The sequence below is a fragment of the Chrysochloris asiatica genome, unplaced genomic scaffold, assembly GCF_000296735.1.
Source record: "Chrysochloris asiatica unplaced genomic scaffold, ChrAsi1.0 scaffold00305, whole genome shotgun sequence".
NCBI lineage: Eukaryota > Metazoa > Chordata > Mammalia > Afrosoricida > Chrysochloridae > Chrysochloris > Chrysochloris asiatica.
Window position 1 is genome coordinate 1,835,211 of NW_006408823.1, and position 15,441 is coordinate 1,850,651.

Consider the following 15,441-nt stretch of genomic DNA (forward strand, 5'->3'; position numbering starts at 1 on the left):
GCTGGCTCCTTGTTTGCTTTGGCCTATTTCCAACCCGCACCTCAGAGATCTGAAACCTCTCACAGTTGAACAAATGTTTGACTCTTTTCTCCAAGATACTAAGTGACTTTGGCTGGGAACTGAGGTAACTGGGGTTGGGACCACACTTGAGGGTCTCCAGTTTGGTCCTGCCAGGGGAATGGCCCACCCCATAAATGCCTATTGGGAAGATAGACACCTTGCTGCCCACCTTGTTAACAGCATTCCAGAGAGGGCAGGCTGGTGGATGAGTTTATCCCCCAGGGAAAATAACCCCTTACTCTTAGCTCATGTTGCTTTAAGATCATTCCTGCACCTAAGCCTTTAATGACAGTCAGGTCCCAGCACCCTGAAGACATAAGCCAACCCTCTTAGAGCTAAAGCAGGCTATTTGGGTGCCAGACAGCCAGAGGACCCCAAGAGTGTAGCCAGTGCCCCTGGGGCCAGCCACCCACCTTGTAGCACCTGGAAGCCCACTATGCCGTCCAAGTTGAAGTCTGGCAGCCGCTCCTCCAGAAAGACGGTGGCCCGCTCCAGAGCAGAGAGGATCAGGCCTGCAGTGGTGGCCTTGCCCTCTGGGGTGTCTGGCTGTGGCAGTGAGGAGACCTGAAGCCACAATGGGGTCAGTAACAAGAGCAGTAGCAGTCGCCCCAGGCCGCACATGGTTCACGTTGGCTCCGGGCTGGTTGAGCGTTTCTGCACCAGGTGCCCTCATCCACCTCTGCCTCCGCCTCCTCCTGCAGACAGCAGACAAGGGGCGGGGTGATCTGACCCAGCAGCCTGGGGTGGCCCTGGGCAGACCATGGGAGCAGGGCCACGTGGCGGTCTGCAGGCGGTTGTCTTAGGTTCTGGTAACACGGTGTTCCCCACTCTGGGGCCGCCTTCCTGTTCACTGGTGTTGAGGCCATTGTGTGTCAGTCCATCTCCTCTGTGAGTTGAGATTAAGCCTGTCATCAATGCAACCCAACTCATTGTTGTCCACTCATAGTGATCCTGCTGGACAGTGTAGAACTAGCCCAGAGGGTTTCCAAGAAAGCAGACGATCACATCTTTCTCCCCAGGAGTAGCTGGTGAATTTGAATCACCCACCTTTCGACTAGCAGCCCAGTACCACTAGGAGCCCCTTGCACCACTCGGAACCTCATTAAGATCCTTGAGGTTGCTGCCGGCAGTGCTTGTCCTGTGCTGTGGACTCCGACTCCCGGAGACTTCATGTGTTGCCAAAGCGGTGGCACTGAGCCCTGTTCTTCTGAGGTGGGGGGGGGCTGCAGTGTATGTGTGGGTTCTGGGGATCCTCCATGGTGAAGGGAGTGAGGCAGTGTCCCCAACTGCTCTGGGTTCCTCAGCATGGAGATGAGGCCCCCACCAGTTCAACAATAGGTTGCATAGCAATCCCTACCCCTCATGTGATGCTGTTGAGTGGTTCCGACTCGGAGCGACACTCTATAAGGTTTCTGAGGAGTGGCTGGTGAATTTGAATTACTGACCCTGAAGTCCAAACCAACTTTGTGGTCCAGTGCATTATCCCACAGCACCACACCAGGATGTTATAGAACTCTGAGGGTCTAAGAGCCACAGGCTGAGGACCCAGACTGCAGGGCTCCGACGTACTCAATCCAAAGCCAGCCTCCTCTGCTATAGGGCAGAGAGTCGCTTTGCAGGGCTCCACAACACAGTGTGTTATTGTGTGTCCCTGTGACAGCCTTCTTGAAGGGGTTGCTGCTGCGGCTGATGTGTGCTGTCATCGAGTTGGTTCTGAGCCTGTATAGGATTTCTGAGGCGGTAAATCTTCATCGGAGCAGTAAGCCTCAGATTTCTCCTGCCATGTCTCGCTGTTGTAATGAAGTGCCACCCAGTCGGTTCCAACTCATAGGGACCCTGTATACGGTTTCCAAGGAGCAGCTGGTGGGTTTGACCTGCCGACCTTGTGGTTCTCAGTCTAATGTTGATCTTACAGCACCATACCAGGAGGTGGGGCTAAAGCCCAGACAGAGACCCACTACGTCCTTGCTCTTACTGATTCTCTTTATTCTGCTGCTTAACTTGGGTCGGAACCAACTTGACGGCACTTAACAACAACAACAACTTAACTTGGGGAGCCATGATGTTATCCAGTAGAATTTGGGACCCTAGGATTTCCTCAGCTGTTGCTCACTCCCCTTTTAAATGTAGCATTACTTGATTTCTTCTTGATCTTGGACAATGTTCCCGGTTTTATAGACATAAGAACATCAGGACGTATTAAAAGCACACAGACTCCGCTAGGTGAGGCAGGCATGATGTCTAGGGCCAATCTGCTTTGTTGTTGTTGTTAAGTGCCATTGAGTCGATTCTGACCCATAGCAACCCTGTATAGGGTTTCCAAGGAGCAGCTAGTGAGCTTGAACCACTGACCTTGCAGTTCAAATGGCATTGCAGTCTGGCTTTGGAGACCAATTAATGTCATGGAATCTGCTTCCTTATCATGTGGGAATTTAGAAACACTTTCCCAAAGTTCTATGCACTTTAGAAACACAGGATTACAACAATTTGGGAAATACAACAGCCATGCTGCCTTCACTATCGTATTTCCCGAGTAGCACCATTATGCCACCACCCTCTATTGTGATTTGGGCTGGAGAACCCCCCAGAGAAGCTACAAAATTATGCTGAATTGTCTCATCAACAATGTCCACAATCAGGAGGAAATAGCTAAGACCTGCTGTTCTCCCATTTCCCATGATTAGAGAAAAGTAAGAAGAGGAGGAAATTGTAATGGAGCCAAACTGAGACCTGGATGGATTCTTTTCAGTCAATAAGGAAGGAGCTGGTTAAAAGTCTATCTAATTAGTTACAAGGAGATGAATTTCATTCCAGCGAACAGCCAACCGAACCCAAACCCAGTGCCATCGAACTGATGCCGACTCATAGCTACTCTATGTGACAGACTTAGAACGGCTCCTTTGGGTTTCCAAGGTGTTAATCTTTATGGGAGCTGGCAACCTCATCTTTCCCCCACAAAGTGACTGGTGAGTTTGAACTGCCAACCTTGAGGTTAGTAGCCCAACACTTAACTCATACGTCACCGGGGTTACTTATAAAACTTGGATACTTGGCTTGCTATGACACTTATGGTGTTTAGCTGGTGGCTGTTTCTCCTGACACTCAAGGGGTCCCTGGCAGCAGATGGATTAGAGGTGGGGGACAGGCAAACATAATCGCATAAGGGTGGTACCCAGTGGACCTTTGAGGGGTGCAGTACTAAGGGCCAGGCCTGAGGCCACGAGAAGTACTCCTCTTGACATAATTTGCTTAATCTGGACTTTATTGTCCATTTTATTCGTTCCACTTTACCCGAACTCTGGGGCCGATACATCGAGTGCAGTTTCCCATTTATGCCCAGTGCCCTGCCGTCTCCTGCATGGCCTCCACCACGAAGGCCGGCCCGTTGTCAGATCCAATGGCTAAAGGGAGTCCATACCTCAGAGGAATTTCCTGTAGTAATGTCCAAGTGACTTCCTGGGCATGCTCCGAGCGGATCGGGAAGGCTTCCACCCATCGTGAGTATGTGCACACGAGGACCAGGAGGTGTCGGTACCCTCCATCCTAGGAAATTCAGTGACATCCACCACAGTGGGCAGCACCCACTGCTTGGACCCCTGGAGGCAAGGTTGGCCCCAGTTGAGAGTTATACTTGCAACATGTTATATATACAACGGTAGCTGATTTCTTTTGCCAGTGTGGCCAGTGGGGTATGTAGAAATATCTCACCAGCAATTTTTCTGTGGCCTCCCTAAGTGTGTAGCTGAATGGACGTTGGTGACCAATGAGGTTGCCAATAACTCAGATATTATAATTCTTTTGTCTGGTAATTGCTTCCAGCCATCTTGTAGCTCAGCTGCTTTTATCTTGAGTAAGCCACCTTTGTTCTCCTGCCGAACAAACGGGAGTTGTTTCTGGAACCCACGGGAGGCTCACTGGTGGCTCCCATGATGTTTACCTGTTTGTGAGTTTGGGGTGCCACAGGGCAGGCGACTACAGAATGTTCCACTCTGGTATTGACTAAGAAGTCCACGGACTTGTCCCCCCCTTGGATTCGGACCATGGGCTCCTGGGGGCCAGGCGAGCCTGGTGAGCCTCAGTCTTCACACTTCTCTAGTTCTGCCATGCCAAGGAGTCCTTGGGCACTTGCTCCCTGATCCTCGGATTACGTGGCTTCTCCTTCTGCCTTCAGGAGGGGCACTCGTTTATCCGATGTCCCTTCTTTCAGTATACACACTGGTCTCTTTCCAAGGGGGGTGGGGAACACGGGGGGTTCTGCCTTCTCTTCCCTTCAATTTTCCAGCGGGGCTGGGCTGATTTTAGGTGATTCTCTTCCCTTCAATTTTCCAGCGGGGCTGGGCTGATTTTAGGTGATTCTCTCCCTTTCCATTTTCCAGCGGGGCTGGGCTGATTTTAGGTGAGTGCTGCCGCTGTAAGGGCAGTTTTGTTTTGCATCCTTGGGTCCATTTCCCACTTGGCTTCCTGATGTTGGTTTTGAACATTCGGGTGGTGATTTCAATTAGTTGGGTGGAGTCCCTCCCAGCTTTTGAAGTTTCTGAAGTTTATCCCTGGAGCTTTGGTTTACAAAGGTAGCATCCAACATCCTCTGACTGCCTTGGGCTTCACACAATCTCTCATAGAAGGCACTGGGGCTTGCCATAGACCCGTGGAGGACTTGTGTTACTTTGTTGATGTTGGTGGCATTTTGTCCCCCTCTTCTCAGCCCTGCAGTAAGGCCTCCCTGTACGTTTCTAGATTTCGCAGTCCCTCCCACTCATTTGGGTCCCAATTTGGATCCTCACTTGAGAGTTGCCAGTGGGCACAGGCCTGGCTATTCGTGACTCCTGGTGGGCACTGTCCTCCAGCCATTTGGTGGCTGCTGGCAGTACCCACCTCTGTTCTTCGGTATTGAAGAGAGTAAGGAGGAGCTGGAGACAATCAGCCCAGGTCGGGTTGTGGGTCTGAAAAATGGATGTGTGGGGCTTCTCAGTGTGCGCTGGGCTGTGATGCTTCCAGTTTAGGGGTTCTGGGTGGTGAATGGCTGATATACAAGAGTTCATTGGCCTCCTTGCGCTTGGCCATCTGAATCCACGTATGTGGGTGTTCAGACCGCTCCAAGGGGCAGCTGCAGAGCACTTTGCAGCAAAGGAGCATAAGGGCTGAGTTGGGGTGGCTCGTGCCCCGGACTGGGAAGCGTCTGGCGAGGAGGCTTGGTTGTAGAATCTGGGGATTGTTGGATGGGGGTCCTGAGTCTTACAGAACTGGCTGGTGGTGGAAGAGACGGATACAGGGGGCATGCGGAGGTGGCGCTAATTCCTCTGGGCCCCCTTGTAGTATCAGAGGGCTCCCAGGTCTGGGTCTGGTGGAAGGTTTTGTTCCTTTGTTGTTCACTTGAGCCTTGGCCTCGTATGGGATTGGTTACCAGTTGAAGCCACCTATCGATGTATGGGAATTGATCTGGGTATCCCGGCTCACCGGTAACAACTGAACACACCTGGCGGGTGGTGACACTAAGGTCCCTTCCGAGGGCTGGTCAATCTCACAGAAAGATCTGAGTTTTCCCTGTTGCATTTTAAGTCCATGATCCTAAGTGTACCCCTTCTTAAAGTTTTTCAGCAGGACCTGGAGTGGAGTTTCCTTCCCCTGGGCACCACCCAGGTTTCTACAACACCACTTGCTTCGTTCTGTTTCCCTTGCAGGGATTTTTCAGACTCATCTTGGCTTTGGTGAGTCATTATGAGCCCCTGAACCTGGAGCCCCACTTGCACTGGCTTTATGAGAATCACCCCAACCTGTTAGCAGAACTACGCACTTGCACCCAGTGCCACACACACACACACACAGTCACTGGTCACTCCTACCACGTGGTGTCCCTAATAAGGTACTCAGCCGAACCTTGGGGGAGGTGATCAGGCCCTTCTGTCCATAGACAGACTACCTACCAGAAGCCTTTTGGGCCCACAACCTTACCTCCGTTCAGACGAACATCTGGAAGACCGTGCCTTCCTCTGCACTGGTCCCTCAGGGAGTCAAAACCATGGTTGCCTCCTGCCCCAGTGAGGGCAATCCGCACAAGTAGCTGAGCGCCTAGCAGATGGTCGTCTCCGAGACAGGGGCTCCCAATAGCTCCCCACTTCCACTTTGGGAGAGTGAGGTGCCAGTGCTCTTTCAGCAGGTCCCCCAGGTGGCTCAGCGGGAAGAGAAGTTTCCTGGCCAATACACTAGAGATGTTGCTGAGCTAAGCTGCCTAAGGATTTGTCAGACACCACAGATTCTTATCAAAAGGAAGGGTATTTGTTGTGCTTGCACCTGGATTCGGGGCTACAAGGGTTTTATAGGGTTGCTAGCAGATGGGGTGGTGGGGTGGTGGATATCAAGCACACTAGGCAGCTGAGGATATATCATGTTTGGTAAGGTGGAGGGTAAGAGAAAAAGAGGAAGACCCCCAACGAGATGGATTGGCCAAGTGGCAGCATCGATGGACTCAAGCATGGCAACAATAGTGAGGTTGGCCCAGGATCGGACAGTGTTTCCTTCTGCTGTGCATAGGGTCGCTATGAGTCGGTACCGACTCGATGGCACCCAACAACAACAACAACAGGCAGCTGGGGGCTGGGTGACAAGCTTCCTTGCTCACAGAAGCAGAAAGCACGGGTTAGTTGTTGGGCCCCTAGGGGGACTTCCTGGATGGGGCTTTCAGATGGGGGCGTTTCCATTCTGTAGGTCTCTTTTTCTTATAATGGGCCTGGGTTTCTACCTCAGCAAGGTCGGTTTGAACCGCAAGATCGGCAGTTCAAACTCACTAGCCGCTCCTTGGAAACCGTATACATGCTCCACAACACTTAACAACAATCTAGTATGAATGAACTCCATAAATTGTAGCCTGCCTGGAAGGATTGGGCAGGCAGCGAGCAAAGAGTATGCATGAGTGAAAGATGGAGACAAAGAAAAAAAACAACAAACCAACAAAACAGACAAGAGAAGAGGGAGAGATATGAATTGGGTCCTTGGGCTCTCCCCAGTCGTTCCACGGGTCCCTTGGTTTTACCCGACCGCCCTTCACTTGGCTCTACTGCTGCTCGTAGCGTGCCCGGCAGAAGCGGGATCACGTGACTCCCGGTGGCTGGCAAGATGGCGGCGCCCTGCGCGGCTCTGCTGTCTTTGCTGCTATCTCTGCTGCTGTCTTTCCTGCTGCTCCTGAGCGTGTGGAAGCGCTGGCGGCGATGGCGGGCCGCGTCCCGGCACGTGGCCGTCGTGGTGCTGGGCGACTTGGGCCGTAGCCCCCGCATGCAGTACCACGCGCTATCACTGGCCAAGTGCGGCTTCTCAGTAACCTTCTTGGGGTTCTACAGTGAGTGCCCTGGGGCGCGGGTCCGGGAGGGAAGCTGAGCTCTCCGCCTTTTGACTCCAGGCTTTGACCACCCCAGGGATCCGTGGCCCATTTCCTCTGCTCCCGTGGGCAGCCCTCCGAGACTGGATGTTCCTGGTTTGTGCTTGGCCTCTGCTTAGTTAATTTCCAGGAAGAGCTTGCCGTATGCCAGGACCGTGGCACGTTAAGTGAATTCACTGTATGACCGTGTTTAATTCTCCTAGTAAGTGGAAAGACTGTAACCCAGCGCTTGTAACTCTGGGTTACAAGAAATGATTTACTAGAAGCAAGTGCTCCTAGCCCTGTTTCAGGCAGTGCCTCAGTGCCTGAGTCACCCCTCAATCCAGAGCTCTGTCTGCCGGAGATACTTCGCTTGTGCTGCCTTGTCCGGCGTTAGCATCCTTTCACCCTCGTCCCTCTTGTGTCTACTCTTCCATTTTTCTCCATATTGACATATTTGGAGGGTAGCCCAGCTCTGTCTTAGGGAAAAGCACAACAAGTGGGTGCTTTGGATCCGTGTTGATTGCTATTGTTAGGTGCTGTGCAGTTGATTTGAACTCAGCAACCCCATGGGACCGTTCCATATGGTGCTGTGGGATAAAGCACTGGACTGCCAGGTTGGTTTGAACCACAAAGTTGTGGTTCAAACTCGCCAGTCACTCCTTGGAAACCCTATTGTTGTTGCTAAGTGCCTTTAATAGGGTTTCCCAGGAGCAGCTGGTGAGCTTGAACCACCAACCTGGCAGTTCAAACAGCTTTGCAGTCTGGTGCAGTAACCCACAGCGCCAGGTGGGAACCCACTCCTCAGCACTTAACAACAATAATGATTTACGGAAGTGGATTGCCAGGTCTGTTTCCTGCAACTATCAACCTTTCTGTTAGCAACCCAATGCTTTCCTGTTGAACCACGAGGACTCCGTGGTCCCTGTTTAGAGTCTGCTATCCCTGGGTAGCTTCATAATATAAGCCCTGGACTGCGAACCACAAAGTTGGCAGTTTGACCCTAGTAGCTGCTCCTGATAAAGTTTACAGCCTCGGAAACCCTATATAGGGTCACTATGAGTCAGAACTGACTTGATGATGCTTAACAACATTTTCCTTGGGTGAGGTGGTGGATTGGGACTTCTTAGGGGTCTCAGTGTGGTGGGATCATTCCTTCATCAGGGGAATTCAGATTCACTTAGTTGAATGCCAACTATGATGACCAACTAGACATTGTTATGTCAGGTCAAGGTGGATGCAATTTGAGCTCTTTGCCTGTGGGTAGTCTAGTGGGATCTGGACAAAAACTGGTCTCATGATCTATTGAGGCTAGTGTGGAACAGAGGTATATTTTGAAACGTCTTCTTTTCTAGAACACTGCCTCTCTGTACTCTTCAGCATGAGGTGAGAGAACACCTGGCTTGAAATGATACCACCCCATCCTGGGACTGACAGACACATTGTCATTTCAGATTCCAAACCCCGTGATGAGCTCTTGCACAATGACAGACTTGAAATTGTAGGGTTGACAGAAGTGAATATGCTTGCAGGTAAGACTCATGCCAGTCCAAATTTGCCTCCTATGAATCTTCCCAGGGGTGGGGGCCACAGATTGTGACAGCTGTTTTCTGACTTGCAGCTGGGCCCCTAGTTCTTCAGTATGGAGTCAAAGTGGTTGTTCAGGCATTGCAGCTGTTCTGGGCTTTTGTGAAGATTGAGCCGGCATGCCACATCTTCCTCCAGGTACACTCCGCTTCCTCCTCCCTTAACCATTGGTAACAGTGCCCTTTTGACTTTCCAGGCTTTAAAAAATGTACAGATCGATAAATGACTTATGCACACGAGTAAGAGAGTGGGGCATGTGTTCTTTCTATTTATGGTTCTGTTACAGTATACTATTTTTAAAAAGAAGACCCCCAACAAGATGAACTACAAAGTGGGCTCAGACGTGGCAATGATTGTAAGGATGGTGCAGGATTGGGTGGGGTTTTGTTTTGTTTTGTTGTACTTGGGTCACTGTGAGTTAGAGCTGATTCGACAATGCCTAGCAGTAGCAACGGTACTGTTTTGGGAGGGGCAGCGGTGGCTCAGTGGTAGAATCCTCACCTTCCATGCAGAAGACTCAAGTTCGATTCCCAGCCAGTGTATCTCATGGGCAGCCGCCACCTGTGGAAGTGTGTGTGCTGACTGGATGCTGAACAGGTTTCAGTGGGTACGTCAGACTAAGACCAACTAGGAAGAAAGACCTGGTGATGCACTTCCAAGAATCTGCCACTGAGAACCCTGTGGATCACAGCCATCTAAGCCACAGATTCCAGAGCTGACCCAGGGCCACTGAGAACCCTGCGGATCATAGCCATCTGAGCCACAGGTTACAGAGCTGACCCAGGGCCAGGCAGTGCCTTGTTCTGTTGTACCTGGGATTGCTGTGAGTCGCGGGCTGATGAGACCACAGCTAACAACAACAACGACAACAACAACAACAACAACATAGGACTTTTTGGTCTTGTTACAGAGTATTACTGACACTTACGTTGAGTTTATTATGCACTTGTCTCTGTTCTAAGAACTTTCCATGTATTGAATCATTTATTCTTCATAACAAGCCTAAGGAGTAGCTTCTTGTAAAGGGGGGTGGGGGGAAGCTGCCCCACACCCTCACCTCACCACTGCTAGACTTTTTATAAGTCTCCACGATACAAGAGGTGAAATGGCATTCCCGTGTCCCGTGTCTCTGATTTTTGGTGGTTTTGAACCCTTCTGCTTTGTTAATTCTATGTCTTTTATGGTTTTTTTTTTGCATTTCTCTCAGGGGAGGTGGAGGGGTATCTTTTTCCTGCTTGTTGAGAGCCAGGGCTCTGTAAAGGTAACGGAATCTCTGCCATGGATACTGTAACTGTCGGCACCCTGTTTGCGATTGACTATGGTCTGTGTTTCCTCCTTCCAGAATCCCCCGGGCCTGCCTGGCATCGCTGTCTGCTGGCTTGTGTGTTGCCTCTTTGGGGGCAAGCTTGTTGTTGACTGGCACAACTACGGCTACTCCATCCTGGGTCTGCAGCACGGCCCCAGCCATCCCCTCGTTCTGCTGGCCAAATGGTGAGGGTCTGGGAGGAGGGGGCACTGGGGTGAGCAGTGGGAGGGAGGGCAAAACGGGACTTGGTGGAGTTGGTCCCAGTGAGCCCCATAGAGGGAGGGACAGGCCTGGTGAATTGGGCTGGACACTGGTTCCAAGCAGTGGAAACAGCCCGCCTCAGGCCTAACTCTCTGCTGTTGAGTTGATTTAGACTCAGAGCGACCCCATAGGGTAGTAGAACTGCCCCTTCTTTGTCCCGAGCAGCACCTGGTGGGTTTGAACTGCACACCTTTTGGTTAGTACCCCAATGCTTAACCTACTGCGCCACCAGGTCCCCTTCGTCTCCTAGCACTCCTGTAGCACAAGTACCCCAGGGTGCCTGTCAAGAACAGAAATCCTGTGTCTTGAGATCTGGGAGGCTACAAGTCTAAATCCGGCTCTTGGCCATGTTGGTTCCCTCGATGTTGTCAGCCCGGGGCCTTCCCTGGTCCCCAGCGTTTTGTTCCGTTGGGCATGGGATTCCCGGTTCCCTGTTTCCCAGTTCCTGGGGTCTCAGGTCCCCTGGGTCCTGGTTCCCCTCTGGGTTCCCTGGTTTCTGGTGCCTTGATTCCGTGACCTGTTTCCTCCTCGTGTGTGTGCGTGAACGTGTGTCTGCTCTCTTCATATCCGTCTGAAGTGAGCAGGTCATCACTACTCAAGTGTGGGCTCATCCACTTAACAGAAAACCCTGTTTCCAAACAGGGTCACAGCCACAGGGATGGACTCAGGATTCCCCAGTTTCAGGGGGCACAGTTGGTCCCATGACACCGAGTAAGAACGGGGTGTGTGTGCTCCTGCCTCTGGACTCCCCTCTGGCGATGTGAGGGTCCTGAGTACCCTGTTGGCGTTCACTCCACCCCCTCGTCACACAGTCTCTGCAGACAGCAGCTCAGATTTAAGAATGACGTTCTTACTGTCTGTCTTTTTCTTTGTAATGGTCAGGGACACGGGTTATTTACTTTGATAGTAGCAGTTGGTCCCCCACCCCTAGTCTTTTTATTGTGGTTTGGGTGAAAGGTTACAGAGAAAATTCAGTTTGTCAGTCCACAATTCATGTGTGCTTTGTTTCGTGACTTTGGTTGCTGGTCCCTCAGTGTCAGTGTTCTTACCCGTTCCTCCCGGGGTGCCCTGTTTTCATTTGGCCTCTTTCTTGGTCCTTGCTGCCCTCTGGTTTTGGGTCACTGCTGCCCTCACGCTCTGGTGTGCTTGGTTCTTCTGAGGAGCCTGATTCCTCTCGGGTGTTTTCGTTCACTTTATCGGTGTGTTATGGCTGAAAGGTGCCCCGTGGGAGTGGCTTCAGCTCCAGGTTTGTAGGGGAATCCACCAGGCCAGTAAGTGTGGTCTTATTTATGATTTTGAATTTTGTTCTACAGTTTTGTTTCTCTCTCTTGCTATTACCTTCTATGGTGATCCTGATCAATACTGTTTCCTTTTAAGTAGTCTTTTTATTCGAGCTACAAGGACTCCCGGTGTGGCGCTGTAGGAATAGCACTGGACTGTGAACCACAAGGTCGGCAGTTCAAACCCACCACCTGCTTCTTGGTAACTCTATATAGGGTCGCTATGAGTCAGAACCGACTTGATGGCTTTTCAATATTCAAGCTGTAAAGTGCTTGTGATGTAAGGAAAGACGTGAAGACAGTATGGGTGGAGCCCGGCTGCACAAGCTCTGAAGAGACTGCGTTTGGGATGTTTAGCACTGCAGACCCTACAGACTTGGGGTGTCAGGTCCCATGACTGGACAACCAAGGGCCCTGGGCTAACCGGAGTTCCCTCTTTTCAGGTATGAGAAGTTCTGTGGACGCCTGTCACACCTGAACCTGTGCGTGACCTACGCAATGAAGGAGGATTTGGCGCAGAATTGGAGCATCAAGTATGAGGGGCCAGGGTGGCCGTCAGGCCTGGGGAGGTTTCTGAGTGGGGAGCTAGTGTGATGTGCTGTCTGGCGACTCTGAAACACTGGGGGCTTGGGGACAGTGATTTGGGAACAGCGGAGATCAGTGCTTTTTGACCAGCCAGCTTGGTGGGGAGGCAGCTTTGGTCCATGAGCATCTCTCTGCTGCCTGCTTTTCCGGGTGATTCTGAAGCATCTCATTGTCACTGTGTGAGACTCAGGCTCCCCGGGGCCCCTGCTTTCCTGGAGCCCCTAGGTCCTCTTGATGCATTTCTCTACCAGCTCAAGAGCCTCGGATCTGGTTGCAGGGCCGTGACCGTCCATGACCAGCCAGCGTCCTTTTTCAGAGAGACCCCCCTGGACCTGCAACACCGACTCTTCATGAAGTTGGGCTGTGTCCACCCTGTGTTCAGGGCCCGGTAGGTCACCGTGTCCACGCCCACAGCCTCGGTGCCTTCTCTGAGCTCCCTGCTGGGCTGGCCTCCCCTCATCTTCTCACGGCAGACCTGGGGGCCACCAGTCAGCCACCTGTTTTTCTGTTAATCATCTATTTTATTTGTGTTATTGTTGAGAATATATGTAGCAGTACACATACTGACTGAGCACTTCCTACATGAAGGAGCTCTGGTAGCGTAGTGGTTACGAGTCGGGCTGTTAACCTCTAAGTCAGCAGTTCAAAACTACCAGCTGTTCCCAGGAGAAAGATGAGGCTTTCTGCTCCTGTAAAGATTTACAGCCTCAGAAACCCTGTACAGGGTCGCTATGAGTCGGAACCGACTCCACGGCACATTACCGCCACCACCACCACCATGTGACTCATAGCGGTCTTTGAGCGGTGTGTTCCTGCTCACACTCCTCCCCCGTGACCATAAACCTGCTGTCCTCTGCGGCTGCTCCTATTGGATCTTTCGAGTTGCTGTTGTCAGTTTGATTCCATATGGATTGGTCATCTGATGTGCAGATAAGGGCCATGGTCTTGGGGGCTCCATCAACCTCTAACCAGTTGTTGTTAAGTGCCATCGAGTCATTTCCGACCCATAGCAACTGTGAATAGGGTTTCCAAGGAACAGCTGGTGAGCTTGAATAACCGGCTTTGTCGTTCGAAGCGACTCTGCAGCCAAGTGCGTTAACCCACGGCGCCATGCTAGGACTCCAGGGAGCCTGGTCTGTTTTAGGGTTTTGAGTTTTGTTCCACATTTTCTCCCGCTCTGTCCAGGACTTCCTAACATGCTCCCTTTCAGAGCTATTGGTAGTGGTAACTGGGCACCATCTAGTCCCTCTGGTCTCGGGGCTGTTCATAAACATTTTGAAGCCCGTTTGTTTTGTGAAAGAATGAAAGCAAGGGACCCGCCCATGTCCAGCTGGCCAGGTTCACTTCATGCCGGGTGACCCTGCCCTGGAGTCATCTCATGGGTGTTGTCTCTGCACTTCATTCAGCTCAGAGCCCTTGGATCCCGCCACGGAGCGCTCAGCCTTCACCGAGCGGGATGCTGGGAGCGGATTGGTGACACTCCGGCAGGGGCGGCCAGCCCTGTTGGTCAGCAGTACGAGCTGGACAGGTCTCCAGGAACCCTCCCTAGAGGGCGTGTGTCGACAGGGAGGCGGGTGGTATATTGGGTTGGGGGTGGAGGGGAGTTATGTAGAACAGGCCCCTGACTCTCAGTCCTCTCCTTGCAGAAGACGAGGACTTTTCCATCCTGCTGGAAGCCTTAGAAAGTAGGTGTGTGGCTTTCGCCAGCAGCTGTGGGTGTGCTGAGCTGCTTGCCCGGCCTTGCATGTTGTCCCAGGCAGCTTGTTCTTACCTCAAGGACCCTAGGTGGCCTAAGGCCAGTGTGCGTGGGTGTTGGGGTGGGCAGTTCCAAGTCCCCATCTGGGTTATTGAGTGACTGAGCCCATGTCTGATGCTGGCTCTGGATTATGATCTCCACTGGACCAGATCAGGGGCGACCTGGCCAAGCATAAGGCTCCCTGCCCACTCCCCTTCACTCAGCTGATTAAGGAATCCTGGTCATTCTTAAGGAGTTCTGGTGGCTCTGTGGTTAAAGCACTTGGCAGCTAACCATGAGGTTGGCTGTTCAAAGCCACCAGCCTTTCTGAGGGAGGACGATGAGGCAGTCTGCTCTGTAAAAATCACATCTTTGGAAGCCCTGTGGGGCAGTTCAGTTCGATGGCAAGTGTTTTTCTTTAATTTTCTTTATGTATCGGTTGTTTTTTTAAACAGAGTATGAACAACTGAGTGTTGATGGGGAAAACCTTCCCGCTCTCGTGTGTGTGATAACAGGTACCACCAAGGCCCCTGTTTACATGGGGGGAGGGTGGGAGGCTGGGGAGTGTAAGAGTGACTTCCATGTGCCGGGCCCTCGGGTCCTTGTTGTCCACGCTTTCGGAGATGGGGCTTTCTACACCTGATTCCTAGAGGGTGGGACTCATTCCCAGACCCAGACCTGACTCTGGGGCCCGTGAGTCTCAGCGATGTCACCGCAGCTCACGGACTGCAGCCCCTGGAGGGGAGTCCCCAGCCCGAGTGGCAGGGACAAGGTGGGGCAGTGCATGACCTGTCTCTCTCAAGGCCGAGGGCCGCTGAAGGAACACTACAGCCGACTCATTGGGCACAAGCGTTTCCAGCATGTCCGCGTCTGCACGCCGTGGCTGGAGGCCGAGGACTACCCCATGCTCCTAGGTAAGTGTGCCTAGGCAGGAGCCCCGAGGGAGAAGGCAGAGCTGGTGGCGCTGTGGGATAAGCACTGGAGTGCTAGCCACAAGGTTAACAGTTCAAACCTACCAGCTGCTCTGAGGGAGAAAGGTGATACTTCTTGCTTCCATGAAGGTTTACAGTCTCTGGAACCCTGTAGAGGGCCGCTGTGAGTCAGAATGGAATTTGGTTTGGTTGTAGGGTCAGGCTTTGTCCACCCAGGGGTGGGAACCCCTTGACTAAGCATTTGAGGTCATCTTCTATGTGTTCCTTGGTGTTTTCCCATTCCTGCCTGTTTTCTGTGTCTAGTCTCTTTCCTGTTGCCTGTGTCCAGTCTCCTTCCTGTTGTCTGC

General features: G+C 52.0%; 2 protein-coding genes across 2 annotated transcripts in view; one reads left to right on the forward strand and one right to left on the reverse strand.

Annotated features, from left to right (window-relative positions):
* The window catches only part of LOC102810957 (chromosome unknown open reading frame, human C16orf89), a 15,489-nt gene extending 14,808 nt beyond the window's left edge, over positions 1-681 (reverse strand). The window contains exon 1 of the mRNA XM_006874912.1: positions 474-681. Within this exon, the coding sequence (XP_006874974.1) occupies positions 474-681 (208 nt within the window). The remainder of the gene's footprint in view (positions 1-473) is intronic.
* Positions 682-7,170: 6,489 nt separating this feature from the next.
* Positions 7,171-15,441, forward strand: part of ALG1 (ALG1, chitobiosyldiphosphodolichol beta-mannosyltransferase) — a 16,928-nt gene continuing 8,657 nt past the window's right edge. The window contains exons 1-10 of the mRNA XM_006874899.1: positions 7,171-7,390; positions 8,863-8,940; positions 9,030-9,133; positions 10,338-10,486; positions 12,286-12,375; positions 12,705-12,815; positions 13,834-13,955; positions 14,074-14,112; positions 14,618-14,677; positions 14,966-15,076. Coding sequence (XP_006874961.1) covers positions 7,171-7,390; positions 8,863-8,940; positions 9,030-9,133; positions 10,338-10,486; positions 12,286-12,375; positions 12,705-12,815; positions 13,834-13,955; positions 14,074-14,112; positions 14,618-14,677; positions 14,966-15,076 — 1,084 coding nt within the window. The remainder of the gene's footprint in view (positions 7,391-8,862; positions 8,941-9,029; positions 9,134-10,337; positions 10,487-12,285; positions 12,376-12,704; positions 12,816-13,833; positions 13,956-14,073; positions 14,113-14,617; positions 14,678-14,965; positions 15,077-15,441) is intronic.